The 25,593-nt window shown below is 43.5% G+C and overlaps 4 protein-coding genes across 8 annotated transcripts in view; 2 read left to right on the top strand and 2 right to left on the bottom strand.

Annotated features, from left to right (window-relative positions):
- xpo4 (exportin 4) overlaps positions 1–10,577 on the top strand; it is a 64,243-nt gene extending 53,666 nt beyond the window's left edge. The window contains exons 14-24 of the mRNA XM_085248332.1: positions 1,565–1,724; positions 1,882–2,051; positions 2,367–2,541; positions 3,891–4,097; positions 5,429–5,515; positions 5,922–6,102; positions 6,199–6,320; positions 6,418–6,548; positions 6,973–7,090; positions 7,219–7,311; positions 8,985–10,577. Of these exons, the coding sequence (XP_085104458.1) occupies positions 1,565–1,724; positions 1,882–2,051; positions 2,367–2,541; positions 3,891–4,097; positions 5,429–5,515; positions 5,922–6,102; positions 6,199–6,320; positions 6,418–6,548; positions 6,973–7,090; positions 7,219–7,311; positions 8,985–9,182 (1,642 nt within the window). The 3' untranslated portion in view covers positions 9,183–10,577. The remainder of the gene's footprint in view (positions 1–1,564; positions 1,725–1,881; positions 2,052–2,366; positions 2,542–3,890; positions 4,098–5,428; positions 5,516–5,921; positions 6,103–6,198; positions 6,321–6,417; positions 6,549–6,972; positions 7,091–7,218; positions 7,312–8,984) is intronic.
- A 2,183-nt stretch (positions 10,578–12,760) lies between these two features.
- eef1akmt1 (EEF1A lysine methyltransferase 1) lies at positions 12,761–20,145 on the top strand. Its single transcript, XM_085249699.1, has 5 exons — positions 12,761–12,893; positions 15,956–16,104; positions 16,338–16,420; positions 16,589–16,878; positions 17,126–20,145. The coding sequence occupies exons 2-5, from the start codon at positions 15,958–15,960 to the stop codon at positions 17,257–17,259; spliced, it is 654 nt and encodes a 217-aa protein (XP_085105825.1). The 5' UTR covers positions 12,761–12,893; positions 15,956–15,957; the 3' UTR covers positions 17,260–20,145.
- On the bottom strand, positions 18,249–21,398 carry il17d (interleukin 17d). The gene is made up of 2 exons (XM_085249698.1): positions 20,507–21,398; positions 18,249–18,900 (listed from the first exon to the last, which is right to left on the bottom strand). Exons 1-2 carry the CDS (start codon positions 20,803–20,805, stop codon positions 18,585–18,587), a joined length of 615 nt encoding a protein of 204 aa, XP_085105824.1. The 5' UTR covers positions 20,806–21,398; the 3' UTR covers positions 18,249–18,584.
- The window catches only part of ift88 (intraflagellar transport 88 homolog), a 23,847-nt gene continuing 17,021 nt past the window's right edge, over positions 18,768–25,593 (bottom strand). For 4 of the 5 annotated variants that reach the window (XM_085249692.1, XM_085249691.1, XM_085249693.1 and 1 more), the window contains 2 exons: positions 23,792–23,899; positions 22,012–22,705 (listed from right to left, as the gene is read on the bottom strand). In XM_085249692.1, coding sequence (XP_085105818.1) covers positions 22,584–22,705; positions 23,792–23,899 — 230 coding nt within the window. In that variant the 3' untranslated portion in view covers positions 22,012–22,583. Of the gene's footprint in view, positions 18,901–22,011; positions 22,706–23,791; positions 23,900–25,593 lie in introns of those variants that run through there. The other variant, XM_085249690.1, reaches the window with a different exon arrangement.

Below are 25,593 nucleotides of genomic sequence, written 5' to 3'. Positions count from 1 at the left end.
ACAAATGCCAGTCTGCTTATATGGACTCATTAGAGCAGTGGTTCCCAAACTTTTTTCGCTGGGCCCCCCTTTGTTTTACAGAAAAATGTTCGCGCCCCCCCTTGCGCACGCACACACACACACACAAACACATCCTCCAACCACACACACACATATTTTGCTCCATTGCAGTTTATTTCACACCTCAAACATTTAGTAAACAATTAAGCAAATACAAGTAAACTGCAATAAATAAACCACTAACTCTTTTACGCTACGTCCGCACCTACACGGGTATTTTTGTAAACGCAGCTGTGTCGTACACACGGAAACGGCGTTTCAAATCACCGAAAACTGAGATTTTTAAAACTCCTTTTTTGCGTTTCCGTGTGGACGAGGAATACAGAGTTCGTCACGCAGCGTCAAAGGGATGTGCCTTTTTTCACGTCACGCTGTGCGCCACGTTATTGTTTACATGAGAGGAATTGCAGAAACAAAATACTGTTAATCTGACTATCTTCAGTTTTTACACGCTTACACACACGCAGTTACTGACCCTCCGTTTACAAAGGCAGAGGCGTCACGGTGTGATTATTTTACATGTAGTTGTTTTTTCCTGTGTAATAATATTCAACATTGCTATCAATACATTTTTCAAAAAATGCCTCTCTGTGCAAAATGGGTTTAAAACCATAAACAGCTGTGAGATCCTGTTTGTCCGTGATTTGAACCGGGGGAATAAATCGTGACAGGATCAGCCTGATATTATTTGTATCCCACTATAACTTTACCATATACAGAGCTAACATCTCCAAAATGTCAGGAGTAGTTAGTCATTACAAGTGTTTGTGAACTAAAAATCAAGAATGTGGGATCCTGTTTGTCTGTGATTTGAAGAGCCCAGCGCTGCTCCCTACAAAGGAAAGACCAATTCTGCAGGGAGACCTACCTCGGCACTTGTGCAGGTGAAACCAAAGGGCAGACATGCTTCACCATATTTTCTAGTCTTTGGCTTAGAATGAAGTTGGTTTGGAAACATATTCAGCGATGCTTCATCTCCTGCTTTGCGTTTGTGTGGGCGCCCGTGCTAGCAGTGTCCAAGCATTGTTGTGTTTTGTTTTTTCCCTTTTCATGCCGCACCCCCCCTGCAATGGCCCCACACTTTAGGAAGGTCTGCATTAGAGGGTTTCAGGCCCTCAGGCAACCCTCATGAAGTCTTTTTCTGATTGTTTGATCAGAGACATTTGCAACAGTGTCATGCAGAAGGTCAATTTTTTGGCTCTGGCAGTGCTCATTCTGTTCCTTCTTGGGACTTCTACGGCCCTGTCCAGCTCTCCTGAGTAACTTCCTGTCTCCTGGAATGTCCCCCATGCTTTTGATACTGTGCTGGGAAAAACAGCAAACCTCCTGGCAATGGTGGATGTTGATATGCCATCCTGGTGGAGCTGGACTACCTGTGAAACCTGTGTAGGGTGCTTTTGTGTGACAAATATACCTCTAGGTGCTGTTAACGGATAGGATTTGTAAAAACAAAACAAAAAAAAGATGGCGGTGAAGCTCTAAATCCAACTTCCTTTGCCTTCAGGTTGCTGTCAGCGGTGTTGAGGACGTCAGAAGTGGAGTCCAGGGCAACCAGAGCGAATCTGACGGAGCTTTTGAGCCCGCAAATGGGGAAGGACATCGTGTGGTTCCTCAGACGATGGGCTAAGACGTATCTGCTCGTGGACGAGAAGCTCTATGGGCAGGTATAAGGCTGAGCTAACCGATCGCTTCATCAATCAGATCTTTTCTACACTGTCGCTGTAATACACATTTTTGCACCAGTTGGTATTTTTCTCCAATAATGGCCATAAAGCAGGCAGTCGTCTTCTATCCAGCTCATCCTTTTCTACCCTTCCTCAGATCAGCATCCCCCTCAGCACAGCGTTTGGTGCCGACACAGAGGGGGCCCAGTGGATTGTGGGATATCTCCTGGAAAAGGTGATCAACAACCTGACCGTGTGGAGCTCAGAGGCTGAGCTAGCCAACGACACCGTGGAGCTGCTGGTGACGCTGGTAGAGAAGCGGGAGAGGTAAGAACATGTTACTCTTTGATAGACAAATAATGTTTTCAGGTAATCAGAAATAAATGTTCAGTATTTAAACTGAATGTTTAGATGACCTTCCCATTCCCCAATGACACATTTGTTACACATAATATAACCACATATAATTTAACCATGAGCATGTTTGCTTGCTTTTCAAAAATATTACATCTCCCTTCACATCTTGTGTTGATAAATGCAGATTTTTATAAGAAAATCTATTCTTTTCTCTGGTTAGCACTGGGCAGGAGTCACAGTGGATCGTCAGACTCTAACAGACCCGTTGCCTCCCTCTCCATTCAGGGCAAACATCGTGGTGCAGTGTGAGAGCTGGTGGAACCTGGCGAAGCAATTTGCCAGCCGCAGCCCACCTCTCCACTTGCTGTCCAGCTCCGTGCAGAGGACTCTGATGAAGGCTCTGGTCCTGGGAGGCTTTGCACAAATGGACTCTGATGCCAAGCAGCAGTACTGGGCTGAGGTGTGCTGATACGTGTAGAAGTACTTAAGTGATTTACTGATTAATGATTGTTTAGTAGTAGTGGTTGCACTGGGGGGGGGGAGCAAAGTAAATGAAGTCTTAGTACAGTGAAACAGGAGAATTAGCAGAAGAGTAAAATGTAAAAGGCCGTGACATTTTGGTAATGAGCGGCGTTGCTAAGAAGCAGTCAGTGTGTGTCTCTGTGCATCGGATAATTGTTTCAAGTGCTTGTGACGCATTAAGTTGTTTTCCCGTATAAAGTGGGTTTGATCTGTTTGTTTGCAGCCTGCTTCTCTAACTACTTCTCTCGTCTTGCACAGTTTTATCTTTTTGTAGCATCGTCTGTCAAATCTAGCAAGCCAAAGCTTTTTGCAATTCTTTTTAACATTACAGCTCTAAAAATCACAAAAAATCCTTTCAAAAAAAAAAATCAAATTATTTAGTCCTGTTTAGAGATGAGGAGCTGCACAGAGTTCAGTGAGCTATGAGGATTAGGACAGATGGATGAAGTCGATAATATTCCTGCGTTTAGTCTTTCTCCCATGTGTATAACATGATCCTCGCCGTGATCCTGGAGGTCCTTTTCTTAATAAGCTGACAGTAGTAAACGGGGGTGCAAAGCCACAATGACTCCAAAGTAATTATGGTGAGTGTAGGAGTGAGGTCGCAGCTGTCGGTCCGTACAGCTGTTCTGTCTGAAGTCAGATCGCTCTGTGTTTGGAAGTAGAGCGAAGCACCTGATCAAACACGGCTTTGGTTGATCTCTACTGTAGTGATGTTTGTTTACATGGACAGAAAATTCTCTTTTATCCTACTTGTTCAAGTCACTTTGTTTGATTGAGTTCAGGCAAACCCTTTAAAGGGTTACAAGGAGGGTCTTGAATATCCTCCACGCAGTTACACCATCACCAGTCTGAAACATCACAGCAGAAATTGAGACTCATCACCAAATTTGGTGAGCCTGACATTACATCAACAAGGCATATGTGCCCAGAGAATTTCCTCTTTTTTTGTGGATCATCTTCTGTAAATCCAGAGATGGTTTTGTTGGGAAAATCCTGCTAGGTCAGCAGTTTCTCAAATGCTCCAACAAGCACGTCGGACTCCAACAGCCATGCCATGTTCAAAGTCACATAAACCACCTTTCATCCCCATTCTCGGTTGAACTTAAGAAGGTTATTTTGCCAGTATCTGCAAGTGCAATGGGTTGCTGCGCTTTTTGCTAACAAGCAACAGTTGAACAGTTGTGCCTAATTAAGTGGCCAGTGACTCTATATTATACCGGTAGTCAAATACTCTGTAGCTCTAATGCACTGTCTCGCCATCTGACCTTCTGCCTGTCGTTGCAGGTGCTTCACCCGCTCCAGCAGCGTTTTCTTAACCTCATCAACCAAGAGAACTTTGCTCAGATCAGCCAAGAAGAAGCTGTCAAACAGGAAATCGTCGCTACGTTGGAGGCGTTGTGTGGCATCGCAGAGGCGACGCAGATCGACAACGTGGCCTCGCTCTTCTCTTTCCTCATGGACTTCCTGTCCAGCTGCATTGGCCTCATGGAGGTAACAGAATCTAACCCTGTAGATATAGAGATTGAAAATGTGACGTCACTCAGGGGTAAAACCGCAAAGAATTCTGGGAACTCGTGGCAAGAGGTACTAGCGCACGCAGGCTTTCAATTGAAATCAGTTACACAGCGATAAAAAGAAACGCAAAAAATGGCAAGAAGCTGTTGTATCATTAACTGCAATAGCCGGTCGCATGACAGCCACGGGAAGCCGACGGGTAAAGAGATCGGTTGTTATCGGATTACGTCGTTGAAGAGAAATTGTTCGAGCCATGTTTCCGAAGTAAAAAGAGCCGACGGATGGCCTGGATATACCAAATATAACGTCCCAGAACACTCCAGCTCACATGTTAGTCTGCGCCAAGCAAAACACTGGCAAAGGTCAGTGTTTTGTAGTAGTTAAAACGTCATTTTTCTTAACATGCTTGTAACGTATATCACCAATTAAGTCTGGCGCTGAACAGAAATTGTCGCGCTATGCTCCTTTATTTATTGTGCATAAATAGTGAATTGTCCTGACACAATATTGCGTTTCGCTTCTGTTATTATGGTACATTGACAAAAACACATACTTTTATTCACAGGATAAAACAGGTTTTTTGTATCACTAATTGCCCAGTACGATTACAGCATACAATATTATTGTCACTGCTACATTTCTGTGATGCTACCAGAAATTATTTCCACTGCTAATTAATTACCGTTGAGCTCAAAGGTCCTATTAATAAACGGTTAACGAATGTGTATTTATGACGACGATTTGTGAGACTGGTAAACTTATGATACGTACGATGGTCTTTACTTTCTACACGGTGCATTTCAAGGTCCTGCACCCATCTGTCGGTAAACTGTACCTGGGCTTGTTGCAGTGACCTGAAGTTACTAAACTTCATGAGTGTATGCGCTCACTCCAAGAACCGTATAATTATAAATATGAGCGTGGTGAAAGTTGGGCAGCACGCTAACGTCTTTTGTCCACTCTGTGTGCTCGTAAGGGTCTGACCCTTTCACTCCTTTGATTTTTTCCTCGTATCTTTTCTTTGACTTTTCGTTGAGTCTGTCTTTGTACGGACCGGCATTGTTCTCCTTCGTTTTGTACATAATTTTTTTGGGGGGCAAAGAAAAAGCAAGAATTTATTGGAACCGGAGAATGAAGGTTTGCGGTGCTGCAAATGCTTGCATTTGATGCGGTACTTGGATTGTTTTGCCACGAGTTCCCAGCATGCAATGTGCAAAAGTCACGTGGTCTGTCAATCTCTATTGAGCTGAATTAAAACCTGAATCTGATCTGACAACACCTTTTTTTTTTTTTCTTTTGTCACCCAGGTTTACAGTAACACACCGGAAACAATCAACCTCATCATTGAGGTTTTTGTGGAAGTGGCTCACAAACAGATCTGTTACCTGGGAGAGGTGAGAGACGTTTCCACTGTGTTACCTGCAGACAAGGTTTTAAAGTATAAAATGCTGGTGGTTTTCCATCTGGCATAGAAACAAACTCCAACTGTATGTCCAAGACTCACTTAATATATTTCTGAAGAAGGAAAAAACTGCACTGGCAACCAAACATAGGATTTTCAATTTGACACCATCTAATGCAAATCTTGGATCACTTTGAAACTTGGTGACTCTGACCTCAAGACTAAGGTCAGAGGTCTGTTTTCCTGAGGATTTTGTAAACACAATCACTTGAGAAAGATGTCACCTAGGGTTTTCAAATTGATACCATAGAGGCATCGACTGGGAGGCTGTAGGTTAGCATTTTTATCGTCATGGAAGCACAGTTGTAATAGTGGTCACTTGTGTACTCCTGATTCAGACCAAGTCCATGAAGCTGTACGAGGCGTGCCTAACGCTGCTGCAGGTCTACTCCAAAAACAACCAGAGCAGGAAGCGAAGCGATGCCACGGCCGAGGAGGACCAGTACCAGGACCTGCTGCTCATCATGGAGCTGCTCACAAACCTGCTCTCCAAAGAGTTCATCGACTTCAGCGACACAGGTGAGGTTTTTAAAAAAAATAGATTTTGCGTATTTTTCCTCTTAAAAAGAAGACGTTGCTAAAGTTTAAACTTGACCAAGTGGCTGTGCGTTCTAGATGATGTGTTTCGAAATCAAGACCAGGGAACACCAGCATCCAATCGAACAGTATCCGCTGCAGATGTCGTTCTCTATGGTGTCAATATAGTTCTTCCGCTCATGTCTCAGGACCTGCTCAAGGTAAAACATAATCACGGATGTCTCTTTATATATTGATATAATATCATGTCTGTGACATATGTGAGCTCACGCTGATCCTGTTCTCGTTATTTTCCAGTTCCCCTCTTTGTGTAACCAGTACTACAAACTCATCACCTTCATCTGTGAGATCTTTCCAGAAAAGATCCCACAGCTGCCAGAAGACCTCTTCAAGAGCCTCATGTTCTCCCTGGAGCTGGGAATGACCTCGTATCCTCTTGCTGTGCCAGCAGTATTGATTGTTATGGTGGGATTTATGAGAGAATATCCAGTATCTGTAGAATATCCACATATTGGCTGTAGAGGTGGGCGGATTGATCCAAATATCGATAGCATTGATCTCAACGCTGGTATTGATATCGGTTTGATACTAGTGGAATAGGATCCTTTTTCTATCCTTTAAGTTCAGTATGTAGCCTGCATAATTACATAATTACATAGAACTGTTGACATAGATGTTGTCTGGAATACGGCAACAATCTTTCTAAATACTCAGAAGGCCACACCACGGGAGATTTGTTCTTTTCTTGCACTTAGTCGTTTTCCTGTTTGCCTGCTGCAGCTGTGGACGAGCCTGTCAACAGGCAAAAATGATTTTGTCAAAATAGTTTGTGCTCCTTAACATCTGTTTCAGGATGAGTTCTGAAATCAGCCAGCTGTGTTTGGAGGCTCTGTCTCCTCTGGCTGAACAGTGCGCTAAAAACCAGGAGAAGGACTCTCCTCTCTTTATCGCCACCCGTCATTTCCTCAAGGTACGATACGCACTTCATGTTGTCATGACAGCATTACAATAAAACTTTTATAAAGGAAGAAAGGGGGGGGGGGAGTACTAATAAGTAAACAAATGCACACCAGCTCACGCCGTCCTCTGTGCACTCAGTTGGTGTTTGACATGCTGGTCCTGCAAAAACACAACACAGAGATGACCGTGGCGGCAGGAGAAGCCCTCTACACACTCGTGTGCCTGCACCAGGTGAGTAACACACAGTGCATGCAGCTCAGTGAAAATCTTTTTTCCCTCCCTCTCTTGTTCTGTGCAACAAATGAAGGCTTTTAAGATGCTGAAGGTCTTTCTTTTTGAAGGTTCCCAGGCTCTGCTTTTGTTCAGCTTCTAAATTGGAATTTCTTTTCTAAGCAGCATTTTAAAATGTGGGCTTCATCAAATACAGAAGTGCTTCAGGCTGAAACCCACAACTGTGCCGTTATTAACAGACTTTTACTCAGTGGCAAAAATGTGTTGATTACTGGACATAAAGCTTTTTGGTTTTTTTCCTCCTTTTTTGTGCGCTTTTAGCAAATGATTGAAACAAGCTGGCTTTCTGTTTCTGCCTTACAGTTAAATGTGACGGCACATTTTTAAACGTAACAACTGTATATGTAAGAAAATCCCTTTACTGGGACCTGAGTTGCTCCTGGCGTGCAGGCACAGTTTCATAAATGACGCAAGAAGCCCTCTAGTGGCTAGTTTGCAAAAACACAGCTGCACAAAAACTTGACCAGTTTTGTGATGTGCGAGTAGTTATTCTTTCAACCAGAGCTATTACATCGGGCATAAAGTGGTTGAAAGATATGCAGATTCCAACTATGTATTTATTTATATACTTATAATACTGACTTTTAGCGTATAGTGACAACTAAACAAACATACACAAATGCAGTTAAAAGGCCACATGACATTAATACCCAAAGATAAAACATTTTGGATGTTATTTTCATGACAGTAAACAACTAATATTCATTAAATCTATTTTCTGAATATCCATCCATTGCGTTTATCCGGGGCCGTGTCGCGGGGGCAGCAGCCTAAGCAGAAAAGCCCAGACCTCCCTCTCCCCGGCCACCACCTCCAGCTTGTCCAGTGAAACACCAAGCGGTTCCCAGGCCAGCCGAGAGATATAACCTCTCCAGCGTGTCCTGGGTCTGCCCCGGGGCCTCCTCCCGGTGGGACATGCCCTGAAAGCATACTCGTCAGATGCCCAAACCACCTCATCTGGCTACTTTCAATATGGAGGAGCAGCGGCTCTACTCTGAGCCCCTCCCAGATGGCTGAACTTCTCACCCTATCTCTAAGGGAGAGGCCAGCCACCCTTTGGAGGAAGCTCATTTCTGCCACTTGTATCTGCGATCTTGTTCTTTCGGTCACTACCCACAGCTCATGACCATAGGTGAGGGTAGGGACATAGATCGACCGGTAAATTGAGAGCTTCGCTTTTACACTCCGTTCTCTCTTCAGCACGAAGGACCGGTGCAGCGTCCGTCGTCTGTCGATCTCCTCCTCCCCTCTCCCGTCACTCGTGAGCAAGACCCTGAGATACTTGAACTCCTCCACTTCTTTTCTCATTAAATCCTCTGCAAACTACTAGTGTTCATTTTTATAAAATAATGAATACTTTATTTAAAAGTTGGGAAATTTTACAGAATTGCAAGCAGAGATACCGACATGTGACTATGACGTGTACGCTGCAGTGGATTACACTGTAAACTGGAACATTGAATCTTGTGTATGTTTTCTTCTTTTTAACAATATAAATTATAAAATTAAAACAATTTTTCAATGTATTATAATGAAAGAGGGATAATACTATCTGCTTTAACCCTTGCCTTCGTTTGACACTAATCTGATGCTACATTGGTTTTCCATGTCAGGCGGAGTACTCGGAGCTGGTTGAGACCCTGCTGTCCTCTCAGAGAGACGCCATAATCTACCAGCGGTTAGCCGACGCCTTCAACAAGCTGACAGCCAGCAGCACGCCACCCACCATGGACCGCAAGCAGAAGGTTGCCTTCCTCAAAAGCCTGGAGGAGTTTGTAGCCAACGTCGGCGGCCTGCTCTGCGTGAAATAACCACTGGAAAACCAAACCGGCCTCTAATCATCGTCGTTCTGAAAAGCAACCAATCAAAGACGCCCCCTGCTTCATCCCTGAGAACTATGGGTAGAAGGGACGGCTGAAAGCCTCGGAGGACCTCTCTGGCAGCTGGGGCCGGTTGATCTCATGCCTGAATGTTTACCCTGTTTTCACCTCCTTGGATGTCTCCTCCCCCCCCCCCTTTCCTACTGTTTCACCCGCCTGCCCAGCACGATCAGCAGACGCGATGAAGAGGAGGAGGAGCTAATTGTGGAGACTAAACTGCTGAGCAGATGGACTCAGAGGTTCATGTTAGACTGAAGCAACTGAGCACGGACTGTCAAGCAGCAGCCGATGATTGCTGGTGTCCTCCCTTTCCACCTCCTCCTGCTCCTCCTCCCCCTCCTCATGTGCCTGGATCTTTCTGGAGCGCGCACACACACACACACACACACACACACACACACAGGAACATAGAGAGCGACACTAAGGGCAAAACAAGTTGCTGTTCAGGTTTTGTATGCAGTTAGAGGCATTAGAGGGGCCAACCCACCCTAGTTCAAATACACACACACGTCACCCCAGTCCTTCCCAGAGTGCCTTTGTTCTGCCGATTGTTCTCTATGTGCGTCTGTGTGTTATAAGGAGAGAGAATCATGCCATACGAAAAATGACAACCAGTAAGGACTGTGCCTGCCAAAAACCTAAGAAGACATACAAAGCATGAGGTGTGGCCGGCTGTCTTTGAGGCTGCTGATGCACTCGGAACAGGAGGACATTTGTTTGTTGGGAACGTCAGAAAACCAAATTGAGATTGTGTTTGACTAAAGGGTGTAAATATCTATAAATATATAATGTTTTCAAGGCTGATACCCAAGCTGATACCCTTCAGAAATGTACGTTACGGGAATTAAAGATGACGGAAATGTTTTTATACACCAGTAAAAGGCAGGCAGAGATGTACGAGTTCAACAATGTATGAATTCAGCTAAAGAGGGAGCAATTTTCTCGCTGTTGACCTTTGCTGTTTGATATAGTTGGGTTTTTTTTCCCTTCCTATTTGGATTTTAGTTTATATTGTGGCCCCCTTGCCTCTGGACACGTGAAGGCCAGAGACAGATGGCGCCTTGAAAGTTTAGCAGGATGATTTTATTAGTATTTTTCTACAGCAGCACCTCCACCCGATCACTCTTCAACACACACACACTGGATATTACAGAGACTGTTGGAGTTGAAGGACAGCAATAACAAACCAAATAAAAAGGATCAGAGCCACTTGCTGAAGCATTATGTTGGAGACAGAACCCTCCTCGTTCACAGTCCTATCCCTGTTATTGTAGATGGCTGTTTTGTTAATGAAGTGTAAAGTGTACATAAACGTATTGTATAAAACGTCCTGGCTTCTGTACTTTCTTTGACATGTGCGCTGGCTGTAGTAAACTGTTGATTTGTCGATTGTTCTACAGCAGACCTTTGAGTCTGCAGACTGTGAAGGCAGATACGTTTCAAGACATCCTGATCAGTCTTTGTTTTTTGTGAACCTTTAAAAGATTATGGAAAGATTTTCATTAAAGGAAATGATCAGAAGTGGAGGATCGCCCAATCCAGAAGTGATCTGGATCCAGGAATCTTTGGAAGGATTCTTTACAAATGTAAGAAAAGACTAAATTGGTCTTTACAAATACGTATCCGACTGAGTTAGTATTAATGTTGTCGAGAAAGCATCTCTTTCTGGATCCTGGGAATCAGTTAATGGGTGGTTTTAGCTTTAGCAAGAGTATGGAAGTGCTTACAACCTCAAAAGGTTTTATTTCAGAAACAGAGTAGAAAGTAGAAATCTTTCTATATTTACAGCTTATTTTGAATTGTTACACTATAAATGTTGTGGTTTGTAGTGAGCTTCACATTTTATTATAGCTGGAACCAACCAGTAGAGAATTTCAGGGGTAAATGTTTGATGGGGGTTCAAAATTTAGGAATATTCAAAATTGAGAATATTTGGGGTCTTGTAGATGTGTGTGTACATACCCAGCAACTCCATTAACCTGCGAAGAGAGCTCATGGATTGTTTCCAGCTTACTGTAAAGACGACCCAGGACTACACACCACCATCTGCTGTGATGCTGCTCTGCTACAGGTGCTGCAGACAGCTCAGAAGATCATAAACAATGGCGTGGAAGTCATTCTGCTGGACAAATTGTGTGATAACAAATTAAAAAGTGTTCTGCTTATTATGTTCTGTTTAAATTTAAAACAAAAACACAGAACAACATTTGCACTGAATGATGAAGTTCCACAGGGTTCTGTCCTGGGACCAATTCTAATTACTTTATATTTATCCCTAAGGCAGTATTCTTGAGATTTTTTTTATTTATTTTTTTACCTTCCAATATATCGTAGCGTGAGAGTACCGTCCAATGGACATAAAAGTACTCTTCCAGCAATAAGTAGATTCCCAAAAACACTTGCCACGTTTCAACATGGCATGCAGAGTGTCCTTAAAAAAATTAGGAAACTGAAAAAGTGGATGACCAAAGAAGTGCCGAGACTGAAAAACGAAGCCCAGCTACAGGAGAAAAACGGTATATAAAAGTCCTGACCTGAGAGTTTCATGTGGATCAGTGCATCTTCAGCTCATCTGGCTACTGAAGCATGACAAATTACACAAGAACTGGACTAAAAAGCAGCGACAATGGGTCCGATCAAGATCGCAAATTTGTTGTGTTTAACATTGTCATCAGTACTTATGGAGGAGGTCAAAAGATAGGTATAACAATATCTACAAGCATCTGTAAAACATGCCCGAGGCTCTTTCATGTTCTGGGGCTGCATTTTAGCCAGTAGTGACAATAGTGAAGCCGTGTGGGATCATCTTAACATAGAACAAAAGACAGCCAACATGCAAAGAAGAGCTTCCAATGTCCTCAAAGAAGCCTGGAGAACGATTCCTGAAGACTACTTAAAGAAATTACAAGAGAGCTTGGCTAAGAGTTCAGGCTGTGATGAAGACTGCAAATGTATTTCTTTCTATGTGTCCAGATATTTCAATAAATCACTGCACCTATTTCCCATTTTCCCAGAGAAACATAAAGAAGTGGAGAGTTGCTCAGGGCTTTTGCACAGTTATGTATTTTAAATAAATAAATAGAGCCAATTTAGCTGGGACTGAGGAGGAAGGTTCTTTGTTGTTTATCAGTATAGTCTTTGTAGTACCTTAAACACACACACACACACACAGTCATGTACATCCACATATTTACCCACACACATCCTTCTCACCGCATCCACTAAACCATTAACAGCTGCCGATTGCTACAAAACATACAAATGCGTTTTTCTACAGTTTAAGTCAGCTGGTTTCTCAGATCATTAAACCAACATTTGATCTGTCACAGCACCGAGCTGTGGCTTTCAGTCAGGTGGGACTCGGTGGAGCTTCAATTAATGAATTCATAAAATGTAAGAGAAGAGAAACAATAAACCAAGTGGATTCTTTAAAAAAATAAATAAATAGTTAAATTAAAAAATAATTGTTTTTATGATAAAATACACAATTTCTCGTAAATCTGTGGACTGATTAATCGACTCGATTTGGATTTCTTTCCAGCTGCACTGAAGCTGTAGCTACGTTAGTGATTGCGTCATTATTCTGCGACTACTCACGTGTTGACAACAGAGAAGTGCAGACTGGAAGCAGCTACTGATCAGGTATGTTTCTTTTGGGTCAGTATATGAACAGGGTCGACAGACTCGTCTCGTGGACCTTTAACCGGCGATGTTAATTTTGACCCACGGGTCCGTTTCTGTCACGTGATCTTTTAATTCGGCCTTGAAATGCCGCTTTTCCCTCGTTGTGAGGACACTAACCCTAAAGAAAAAGAAATGTTCTCCAAAGTTTTGCATCAAGGGACAGGAAAGGAGGGGCATCACCTTACACATAAGGTGAAAAAAAATAAGGATGAACCAAAATGTGTCTATCGAGTCAAAACAAGCTTACAATGTAAGGGTAAATGTAAAATCACAATGTAACAGGTGGAAAGCAGTCAGACTGAGACAGAATGTGAAATTGTTACGGATGTCTGGTGGGAAGGAGTTGCTGAGGCTCTAGACCCAATGGTAGGAGATCTATAAGTGCAGATGTGTGTGTGGGCATGCAAAAGTTCATGCTGCCTACAGCCTTAAAGATATTACTACAGTATTTAAGTCAGTGGAGCTGCTGAAGGAGTGTGACGTAAATAATGGAGGGAGTTCTGGACCAGTTGAAGTTTAATGGGCTTCAATTTAATTAAATTAAGTTTTATTTATAAAGAGCCAACAACCACAGCAACAGTCACCTTAACTGACTTTATATTATATGGTAAAGATCCCACAACAATACAGAGAAAACCACAACAATCAGATGACCTCCTTTGAGTAAGCATTTGGCGACTGTGGGAAGGAAAAACTCCCTTTTAACAGGAAGAAGCCTCCAGCAGAACTAGGCTGGGGGAGCGGCATCTGCCATGACAGGTTGGGAGTGGGGCTTGAGAGGAAGACCAAAAAGAATAGAGTTACAGTAATCAGTATGGCAGTACTGTTAGGTGTGAGAGATGAATGGAGGCGATGAATGTTACAAAGTGTGACGTCACTGATGTGTGCTTGAAACGAAAGTGTGCTGTTAAGAACAACACCCAGTTTGGGGAGTGCGACTGTCTGTGCAGTGTCTATTTGTGTCTGTCTACACGTTGGGTGAGTGCCGAGTATTTGGTTGTGTATATGGGGTGGGAATGCACGTTTGTGTCCACGTGTGCCTGTTCGTCTGTGTCTATATGTCAGGTTGGGTCTTAGACTCAACCTCTCTGGGTACATCTCAGGCCCTCTAAAGTACGGAGGCCTATCTCCCCTCACCACACTCCCTGCCGGTGGCTGATGCCCTCAGACGTTGGTGTGTTGGTGGTCCTTGTCGACTCGGGCTGGGCGCTCATGTATGTACCGGCTCACTCCTGGTGGCCGATTGGTGGGGCCAGGCGCCTGTGGCCCGGCTGGGCTCCTTCCGGGGGGTGTGATGCCCTCAGGCCTCTGGCCTCTGGGCCTGAAGCTCGGTCCTCTCTGGCACAGCTGGCTGCCGGCAGAGCCCGCGGGCACGCCACTGCAACCCCCTCTGCTCCATAGCTGCGGGGTGACCTCTCCTTTGGGGCTCTACTCAGCTCTTCCCAGGAGGGTGGCACGGTTCCCCCCCCTTTGGTGGTCCTCCTCGGGTCCTTGTACTCTGGGGCCTCTGTGATATCTGGGGCCTGGATCTCCTCCATACCTGCTTCATGCCCTGGTGGACGGGGCTGTGGCTCCCCACACTCCCTAGCAGATCGTTACATGGAGAAACCTTTGGAATACAAGCATGCTGATCCACACAGGTGTACAGACGGGTGTTCACAGACGCGGACTACAGCTTTCTTGGCTGCTGCCTCAAAGCACATTGTGCGCTGTCTATCTTGCGTGCTGCACAATATCGTTTATTATTTAGTATCTACTGATATCTACTGCAAGCTAGTTTATTGTGATGGTGCTGGGTTTTTTTATTATGTTGCTCTTTGTTGTTTGCTTTCTCTTCTGTTTTTTTTCTCCATACAGGTGACCCAGGTGTTTTGTTTTTCTTTTTTTTTTCTTTTTTTTTTTTTTTCTTTCTCCCCCCCTTCTCACCGTCTCTTCTCCCCTCTGTATTTCTTTCTCTCCCTCTCTTTCTTTCATTCTCTCTCCCTGTCCTATCCCCCAGTCATGTCTGTCCCGTTTGTAGTATGTAAAATAAATACATAATTATAATAAAGGTCAATCAAGTGGACCAATATGGCAAGGCCATGATGATCCACTTGGTAAAATAAATCCGCTTGGCATCTTTCTTGGCCTTAAGACAACAATTCTGATGGCTAAAGATCCAAACGGGACACAAAAAAAGAAAAAAGAAAAAAGAACAACACCCAGACTCTTGACCTGTAGTGAGGCAGAAACTGAGGAAAAATTGTTACATTTTTAGACAAAGTGCAGTTTTAACACTGGTTAGTTTGATAAAATTGCAGAGTGCTGTTGGAGAATGAGGATTTGACTTCCTAGAGGCAAACACAGATGGCCCTGGGCACATGAGTGCTGCTAGGTTTGGTAGACAGGTGTCAGCATAACAATGGAAACTAATGTTAACTTTATGGAAGATATGACCAAGAGGAAGTAGAGGAGGATAAATAGCAGAGGGCCCAGGAGAGATCCATGAGGAACATTGTTAATAACTGAAAATGGACGGGACATTTTTGAGTGTGGCCAGAGAGATAGGATTCAAACCAGTTTAAAGGTTTGTCAGTGATTCCAGTAGAAGCTAGTCTGTCCAGAAGGGTGTTATGGGATATAATATCAAATGCTGCACTCAGATCAAGAAGGTTAGTAGTCCGGAGTCAGCTCCTATGAGGTGGTCATTAGAGATTGTAGACACAGTGAGATGCTGAAATAGCCTTTCTCTGGAGTGAATGTTATTTAGATTAAAGCCACATTTGTCTTTGTTTGATTACAACCCTATGAGCAAACAGCTAATACCCCTTTTAAACAGAGGGTCTGAATAGTGGGTGGGTGAGATTTCCTTGCTTACAGAACCAGTAGATACCTGAGATATCCCCCCTCTATGACCTTTCAAATATTCAATAGAAAAAGTGTTTGAAACTGAGTGTTTACAGCGGTCTGCTCAGCTTTGGCTGCTCAGAGATTCCTGAAACATACGCTGACAAATAATCTGCATTGTCCTGCTCCTTCAGCCATGAGCGACAGCGATGACGATGTTCCCACTCTGTCAGCTCACACTCTGGCCGCCCTGCAGGAGTTTTACAAGGAAACGAAGGTTGTTACGGATCACAGCGCTGCACCCACAGACCAGTTTGCTGTGGGAGCCGTGGAGGAGGACTGGGTGAGTTTACGGTGTTTTGTGTTTATTTTTAAGAAGTTCAACTATTAAAACAAGACAAACCATTAATAATCACAAGGATGACCAATTCTAAACCAGATTTGCACGAAAGAGTGAAACAGACCTTTTTATTTGGAGGGTTTAATTCAGCTCATTGTCAGTAAATCGCAGTAATGTGACGGAGTTAATGAAACGTGAATGTCGGTAACAGATGTCTGTCTGTGCATGTCCACCAGCGGATGAGTCAGTTCTGGTACAGCGACGAGACAGCAACACAGTTAGCCGAGGAGGCGGTACGAGAGGCTGGAGAGGGAGGAAGGTAAAACCTCGCACACCCACATGAACACGCTGCCCGGATGTCATTAGCTGTTTTTGATTTAGTGAAACAGGAAAAAAAAATACGCTTGAGTTCTGTGACCATGTAGAATCGACGTTTGGTTTTGCTGATTGGCGAGCACTTTGTGCTTTGTGCCTCCTTTCCTCTCAGGATAGCATGCCTGAGCGCGCCCAGCGTGTACCAGAAGCTGAAGCAGGGTGTGGTGGACGGTTCAGATCGGGTGTCTGCCGTGGTGTTGGAGTACGACCGCCGCTTCGCCTCCTACGGAGAGGACTTTGTGTTCTACGACTACAACAAGCCGCTGTCTCTTCCGGACAGCGTGTCTCCTCACAGCTTCGACATTGTCCTCGCTGACCCGCCTTACCTGTCCGAGGAGTGTCTGAGCAAAGTGACCCAAACCATCAAATACCTGAGCAAAGGCAAAGTGCTGCTGTGCACAGGTGAGACCCAAACAAGCTCTGATGATGGCACATAAGTAGTTTCCTCACAGAGAGAAGCCTCTGATCATCGTCTAACAACACAGTCTGTCTGTATGAGTCAAGAATAAATGCTAGCTTCTTTGATGTCACAATGAACGAGCGGCACAAGCTGCTAAAAAAAAACTAGATTAGATGTGAAATTTAGTATTAAACAGGTTTTTTTGGTGTGTTTTTAACATGTGGTGTTTGGGGTGTTTCTCAACAACAGGAGCCATCATGGAGAATCTGGCAAAAGATCTCCTGGATGTAAAAATGTGCAGCTTTTTGCCCAAACACAACAGGAACCTGTCCAATGAGTTCCGCTGTTTTGTCAACTACCCGTCCCGCCTGCTGTCCTGCTGAGGAGCCGGGCGTCCATCAGATCGACGCTTCGTTCCGAGCTCATGGGGGAGGGGCGACATGTGAACCATCTCACATGAAGATCAGCGTTCTCTTCACGAATACACCGAGAATGGAAAAAAATAATCCCAGTGTCTCGCCGTCCTGATGTCTGGGCTTTGGTTTGATGACTGTAAGTTTGTGATTCAGACTGGTTGCGGGAACTTTTGAAGACATGGACTTTATTTCAAGACCAAAGGTTGAACAAAAAGATGATAAGAGGCATTATGGTTCATGTAAGCTTCAGTGTTTTTCATGGTTTATTCATACAAGAGACTGAAAGTTGGGTTAATCACTGTTTTTAAATGCTACACTGCTCGAGTAGCTTTTAAGTAATAAATCTGAAAGTCTAGTCCATCTCAGGTTTTGATACCAATTCAGAGCAGATTACTGTTAGTTATTTAATCTAAATCATGAAAGACTTTTGGTCAGGTCAGCTCTGTGGTGGCAAAATGAGCGAGTAGAAGAAAAGAGTTCACGGGAATACATCACCCCGTTCAGCAAACACCCAGAAGGGTGACGAGTACATCAGCTGTTTAGTATTAAAGAGGCAGCAGGAACAACTTTTAATTTTTCTAAAGAACGTTTATTTTCTAACCGCTCAGAAAGCTCAGCTGTTAAACAATTGGGCTCTACTGGGAAACATACAAGTGTTGTATGTTTGTACAGTTACCCAGATAAGTGAGGTAACAGTCGCAAATATTTGATGTTTGCTGTTATTAAAGTGTCTGAGTAACATGAAGCGTGGGCTTGTTGCTCTGATCACCTGAGAAAGTTGCAGATGTTGTACAGCAGCAGGTGGCAGCATTGATCAGCTCATTCAGAAGTGAGGCCCTCTGTTGTTGTTTGCTTTTGTTTTGAAAGGTCTGGATCACCTAAATAACAACTACCTCCCATTTTTTTTTACTACAGCTTGTCATGCAGAGGCAAAACTATCTGCGTTACTTGGTATGAGAGTTGCTAAATAAAACATGTGCCTCTGTACTTTTGCCAGAAGCAGACCTTCAGTTTTTATGGTGTAGTATTTGTCAAAGTTTCATTCAGTTTGTTGGAAATCTGAGTGCGTTTGTCCGATACACAGATGGTTGCGTTTTAATTCTGAACTCCAGTTCGAACTCAAAGGTTTGTCTTGTGTCGGTCGATCTGTCTGCTGAAGCTCTGTACTAAACTTATCTTTTTAAGTGACATTTCCAGGGGCTTCCGTTTCAGACATAATGTTCTAGCACGAGCGAATCAGCTGTAAAAAACAAACAAAAGAAAACTTCTCTGCAGCAGCAGTGCTGCTTCCGTCAAGCTTCCTTTCTTGGAGTAAAGAGCTTCCTGGCTTTAGGCTCTCTCCTCTGCAGGCTCTGGTTGCTCTTCTTCGGCCTCTTCTCCAGCAGCGGCACACAGGTGCATCCCACGGCTATGGAGACGTAGATCTCCGTGTAAGAGTGGCGGCCGCCGACGCAGGAGCCTGTTCTCCTCAGGATGACGGAGGGAGCGTAGACCAGGGTACTGCGATACTGACTGCTCTCCTCGCCGTGCGGTCCGATCAGGCAGCCCTTGCACAGGCAGTAGGCCTCGGGGATGTAGCGGGGATATCTCTTTGGGTCGTATGAGATCCTGAAAATGTATTTAATGATGTTCAATGCACTGGCAGAAACAGCTTGGTACATGAACTGTATATATAAACAAGATATTTTTGTTTTGTACATTTCCCTGGAAAAAAAAAGAACCATGCAAAATTTCTTGTGACAAAATCTGAGCTCTCAGAGAACTTCTACTGATGCCATCCATCCCTTTTCCTAATATATTGGATATTGGATGGAGCCCCAGATGTTAAAGGGCAGGAGGCCTTACTAGAAAAGCAAATAGACTACAATAGTGTACTTCAAGAAAATTTGGGTGGCTATACCTGCACAAATATAACCTTCAGGGAACACTTAGTTCTTAAGTTCAACACAAGTTTGTAAATAAATCCTGAACAATCAGCAGCATGTTTTGTAGGCTGAAGAACTAACAGAACTTTGGACACAATAACTAAAAAAGGAATCTTGGAGGAAAATCTGGAGACAAAGGGACAAACGGAACTAAATGCACTAAATGCCTGTAAGACGTTTACAGAATGACTGCTGTAACAGGATAACAACACAGTTTACGCTTCCCGAGGGTCTAGAAGCAGAAGGTTTGGCCAGCATTCGTCCCAGAGCAGAGCGTGGAAGATGGCCCAAGAATTTCCCAGAGCTAGAAGCCTTCTGCGGGAACAAATAAATGCTCCAAACAAGAACTGAAAGGCTCAACTGCTACGCAAAGTGTTTCATAGAGCAGCTGTCATTTTGCCAAAGGAGGTGGTAATGCTTTGGCAGAAGAGATCATTGTCTCTCTTCTTTGCAGATGGTATTAATAAAGCAGTCTGGCTCAGATATTTAAGAAAATGTTACCGTTGACTTGATCCATTTACTATCACAGCTGTCATGGTGAAAGAGACTGGATTGGTCACTATTCACATCTCACCAATTAACCTAACCCATTTTTAGACTGTGGGAGGAAGTCGGAGTACCCGGAGAGAGCCCATGCACACCAGAAAATACACTCAACAATCATCAGCTGTTACATGTTTTTCTTTAATAAACCTAGTTTTTCTAAAAGGACAAAATCTGATATATCCAGAAATGTGGGTAGAACTTAAAAGGTTGAATTAAACCTAGGAAACCGTGTGCATTGTTTAGCTGAGCTGCTGCGTTTCTGTCGCTTACATGAGATTAACATAGTACTTCAGCCTGTTTTGATGTTTTCTGCTTTATGTCAAAGTCTGTTCAAAAAGTGTATTTCGTGTATTTGTTTAGCATTAAAGGCAATCAGAAAGTTGCCGGTAGCCGTCATGATGTAGGTACTGTGAAAGCGCAACGCCTTTCAGGACACGTTTCGGGAAACATTTCATTTCACTGCGTGTTGTACTCGTGTAATTATGTATGTGACAAATGAAGAATCTTAAAATATCTAATTTAATTATACCGTGAATCCACGGCTGACAAAGTCTGTTCTGTTATTTAAATATAAAATATGTGAGCACGCACGGGTTTCTTTCTTCCAGTTGTTTCTAAATCATAATACATCCCAATAAATGTTTTTATCGCCGCCTTGTCGCTATTTTAAGCATAGCGGTGTCCAGCAGATATGAAACGTAAATGCGTTACTGGCACCGGATAAGTGTCCCTCTTGCTCTCACCTGTAGGCCCAGGGGGAGATGCTGAGCAGGTTGACCGGGAGGCGGGTCTTGCCGTCGGTCGGGACCCGTGCAGTGGTGGGGCAGGTGAGGTTAAGTTTGTCCTGCGGCTCCAGCTGCAGAGCGTGATGGAAAGCGCTCATTACTCCCACCGAGAGCCGTCCAAAAATCTCCTCCAACTTCTCCTCCGGCATGTCCAGGCAGGACCGCGTCCTGACGGTCTTGTTTCTGACCCGGGTCGCTGCTGCCGGCCGACACAGCGACAGCAGCAGTAGTAGCAGAACGTGGACTCTGTGGGGCATCTCCGCGTTTCTTCTCAGGATGTTGCTGTGCCCAAGTGCGCATCCACCGAAAAACGAACGTTTCCTTTGCGTTCTTAAGTAATGTGTCTGAGAACAAGTGACGTTTGTTCGTAAAAACAGATTTGATCGTTCACGGGTTACTTTCCTCTGTTAAAATCCAGCAAATAGTTGGAAGTGCTGGAAAGCCAGCGGCACGCACACGTTCCACGATCCTGGCGCTGAAGGCGAGGAACAGGCGCGCCACCAGGAAAACTGCAGACATTTTTTGTTTTTTGGCACTACACATCCACGGCGTCGCCAGGAGGAATAATTGCCAAATAATTTGAAATTTTCTAACAGTTTGTGAGTGTCACACCTGCTGCTTTGTGTCCATGACGAGAAGACACCACAGAGGAGTGTCTGGTTCTCATTTCTCCTGCGACGTGTGCGCTGAGGCGGTCTGATGCAGCAGCCAGAGAGAGGCTCAGTTACACTGAAGCACTGGCAGAAAAAAAAGTCCTGCCTGGCACCCAATAAAAAAAAGAGCCCAGCGTTTATTAGAGGAGATCCTGATGCGAGTGGGAAGTCCAGCCTGTTGGATGTGGATCCTGGCTTTGCACCATCTCCATCCCTTAGACCAGAGGTGTCAAACATAAGGCCCGGGGGAGGCAGCAAAGACTCCAGTCCGGCCCACTGCTTTAGTAAATGTGACGGAGAGCTTACATTTCTGGACTTTTATATGTGTTTTCATAAGTTTTTTCATTATTGACTGTAAACTGAGATTTCTGTTTTTGTCACAATAAAAGAACATTTCCCGCGAGTTTAGTTTATAATTACAGGAAAGCCTGTCCAAGGAGCTGATTTTTTTCTTCTGTAATTTTACACATTTCTTACAGTTTAAGCCCAAACAGTCTGTCAGCATGACTGTTCTTTTATTTACTACAGCAGCTTTTGTTTACCGTGTGGAAAGACTGAGACAGACTGCTGGAACTGAACTTCTTTTTCTTGTAATCGGGGATTAAAAGTGTCGTTAAACTTCTTTACACTGACAAAAAGGGGAGTTCCACTGGTCCGGCCCACTTAAGATCAATGTGGGCTGCATGTGGTCCACAGTATAAAATAAGTTTGACATTCCTGCTTTAGATAACATGCAAATAGCTACGTAACAACGCTGCTAATGTCAGCTCTAGTTTTACCCATGCACTTTGTTTTAAAGTTTTAACAAACTGTCACATTGATACTCAGACTCAACATTATTTCCTTAATGAAATAGTTTCTCTTTTAATGATACAATAAAAGACATAAAGATGAAGAAATAAAAAAATAATAAATACAATAGAATAATTACAAAATGCAGAACATGAAACAGAATCTGGAACAGATGAATCACAAACCTTTGCCTTTAAAAGCATCAGAACGGTGAAATGTTTTCCAATTTTTAGCAATGAGCTCAAAGATACAGGGTAATAGTATGGTATGGAATAGTATGTCCTTTTCTTTGAAACCCCGTGTGCTGGACTTAAGAGCCAGAACAAAGCTGTCTGAGGTGTCTCACACTGTCATGTAACCAGCATTCCTATCACGTACAGAGGCATTCATTTCCCACACGGACATTTAGAAATGGATACATTTTCATTTGACGAAGGACTGAGATGTCAGGTAAAGATGTTCAGTGTGAAAGAGCATCTGGACCATCATGGATTACCAACAGATGTAAATAAACATCTGCTGAACGTGAGTTTAAAACGTCCTGTGGTGAAGCTTGACTTACAAACAGAGATAGCCTTGTGCTAATGCAGCTACTCTGGCAGCAGGTCGTCTCCTAGCTCTTCATCTGCAAAGTCGTCATCCTCCACACGCTTCTTGACTCCCGTCTTTGGTCTGTCCATCTGAGGCCCCAGTGGGTCCACGTAAGACGCATCTACACACAGGAGGAACAGCTTGTGATGAAATAGTTTGGGACGCTGTATCCCGATAGAGACATAATGTCAACATTGTACATCCTTTCTACCAATGCCGTTCTTTTTCTGTGTGTGTTTTTCTCAAGGAGCGCTGCAGAGTGAGATCGTGTGCACAGACAATTTCACTGCATTTTTTGGCATTCTAAATAGATGAGTTAAGATAACTTTCAACATTTAAGTCTGCACAGGTTCATATTTTAAAAACACTGATATAAATATTACTCTGTTCCATTTTTAAACAGCTGCAATGAATTGCATTTAAGGATACATTATTCAAGTTGTTCTTTTCCCTTATACTCAGTGACCCTGCTCTGTTCGTGGTGTGTCACTGCTTGGCTGAGTTGCTGCGGTTGCTAAACTGACTTGTTGCAATGGTGGCATCCTATTACAGTGAGCGCTTTAGAACGTCTCATTCATGCACAAATGTTTGAACAGGCAGGCTGCACGGCCAGGTGCTAGATTTTATACATCTGAGGCAAAGGGACTTACAACACCTGAATTCAAAGATTAGAGGTGCGGCCCAATACTTAATGACAACCCATGCAGTTTATCTGCAGAGGACTATCCGCTGTGTGCTGCAGACAAAGAAAAACCTTTGATAATATCTTTATGATCATCTAAACCTCAGAATGTGTTTCAACATGGGCTTGAACTCTAAATAGATACACGAATACAGCTCTTTTCTACTTTACTGGACCATTCAAAGACCTTTATAGAATTCAGTCACCCATTCACACAAGCACTTTTTTCTATGCCTGAGTGCTTTTCGATCTTTTCCAATCTAACATTCACACTACAGCTCACTGCGACTCATAATGTGGATGGCTAAATTATCAGAATTTCAGCCATCCATGTAGATGATGTTCCAGCACTAAATGAAATGAAACTGAACTAAGATGTCCATAAACCATCTGTGTGGTTATATATTTACTCATATTTTTCTAAAACAGGCACGTATGTCTTGCACAACACATGAAGTTCAAAGACATAAGATAGTTAGGTAGGTGTTATATCATTAACTGCAGAGAAAAATATGGTTTCCTCACCCAGTTCTTTTGGACTGCTGGCTTCATAAGGTTCATTTGAACCAGGAAGTGACCTCATTTTGGCGCTCAGACGCTCTCCTTTGGTGCTGCTGCTGCTGCGACCACTGTCTGTACAAAAACAAGCACACACCTGCTGACTCATGATCTTTTTTAAAAGCAATACTCACATTCAAAATCCTATTAAAAGCTGTTTAAATGTTTAAGCTGTTTAAAACAGCAGTGCCTCTGTCTGTGGCCTGCATGCGACTGAATATAGACGTGCAAAGTTTTCTTGCACACTTTCACGTACAAAATGTCTTTTTCATGGCCCAAGTATCTCGCTGACATTGGCTGAATGTGTGCAGAAAAAGCATTCCTCCAATGTGAAATCACAGTCACTAAATATCACTGACATGTACGACTTGCTGTACAATAATGGACGATTTTTGTGAAAACATGGCGCGGTCGAACATGCCTACTGACCAGCTGCTAAAATGCAACACTAATATGCAACACACTCAGGTACTTTTGACAGGATGTAATGAATATGCTGGATAATGTGCACATGTGTGTTCCAGGCTTATATGACAGGCTGACAGGGGCGTGTAGTGATATGAATTACAGACATGACTGCAGACAGCAGCAGCCAACATCTGGCTGCCAGGTAGCCTTGGAAACCTTAGGGGATCGGCAGCAGAAAGCTGAAAAACAGGAAGGAGGCCTGATATTCCACCTTCCCCTCATAGTCCCAAAAAAATCTCAAACTGCTGGCAAACTGAGACCTCGGTTGGAAAAATCAACGTTTCCCCCCTGCCTTCCTTTCTTGGACAGTTTCGTTTGCATTTCTCTTTTAGTTTACACAACACATGCTAGAAGCTAGGAGCTGCAACAGAAGTTTCCACAATTAAAGACGTTATAGGCTTGTTTTATACACCTCTGAAACACAAATAACCCTTTATTTTTGCAAGGAGATGGAGATCAATAGAGATGACGCAACTTTCTGGCTTTTAACTATTTTTTCTTATTAAAGATATGTTGAAAAAAAGTTCAGGTACATTAACCCAACCATATCATTTACGTTTGAAAAGGCACATCACACATGATAGAAAACACAGGTTAGAAAATCCCCATGTTTCGACACACTTCTCTCCTGTTCTGCCACTGCGTTTCACCAGATTCAGACTGCAGAACGACAGCTGTGGAAACGTGAGAAAACAAACCACCAGACTCACACGTCAGTCACGAGAGAGCTGAAGACCTGCAGACACACGAGACCACACAATACGCAGACTTTACAGAAAAGATGGAAAACTCTCAGGTGAACGAGAGGGTTTTCCCCGAATATCTCGGAGCCGTCTGAGTGCTCGCTCCCCTCCTCCTCCTCCTTTCAGTGCAAAAAATGAGCACAGTCCAACATCACGGCTGCCTGTCAAACGATTTCTGGATCAGGTCCATTTTTTCTTCTTCACTTGGGAAACTCACTTCTGCTATGCGTGCCTTGCAGTGCTTCACTCAGATGGTTTTAATCACTTAAAAGATTTCTAATGACAGGAGCTCTTATAAAATTAAAAATAAAATAGGTCTGATGCTAATGCTCCGTAGAAGAGAATCACCTGTATGTGCAGACACCTTTGCCTGACTGAAGAACTTTATCAGAGGTCATCTTAAGATTTCACAGCAGAGACTCACAGTACAAACCTAAACATGCTGTTGCTGCTACACAGCTTCCCTTAGTCTAATTTATGTGAATTTTGCTGTTTTGGCTCTTAAAGCTCATTGGCAGGTGAGCTGACTGTGCATTTGAGGGCAAACTACAGATGTAA

The sequence above is a fragment of the Mchenga conophoros genome, linkage group LG16 (genome assembly GCF_057382185.1).
Source record: "Mchenga conophoros isolate Kocher_MC1m ecotype Shallow Benthic linkage group LG16, M_conophoros_male_GT1.1, whole genome shotgun sequence".
NCBI classification, from domain to species: Eukaryota; Metazoa; Chordata; class Actinopteri; order Cichliformes; family Cichlidae; genus Mchenga; species Mchenga conophoros.
Note: the sequence above shows the minus strand (reverse complement) of the source record. Positions and strands in the feature narration are given on the sequence as shown.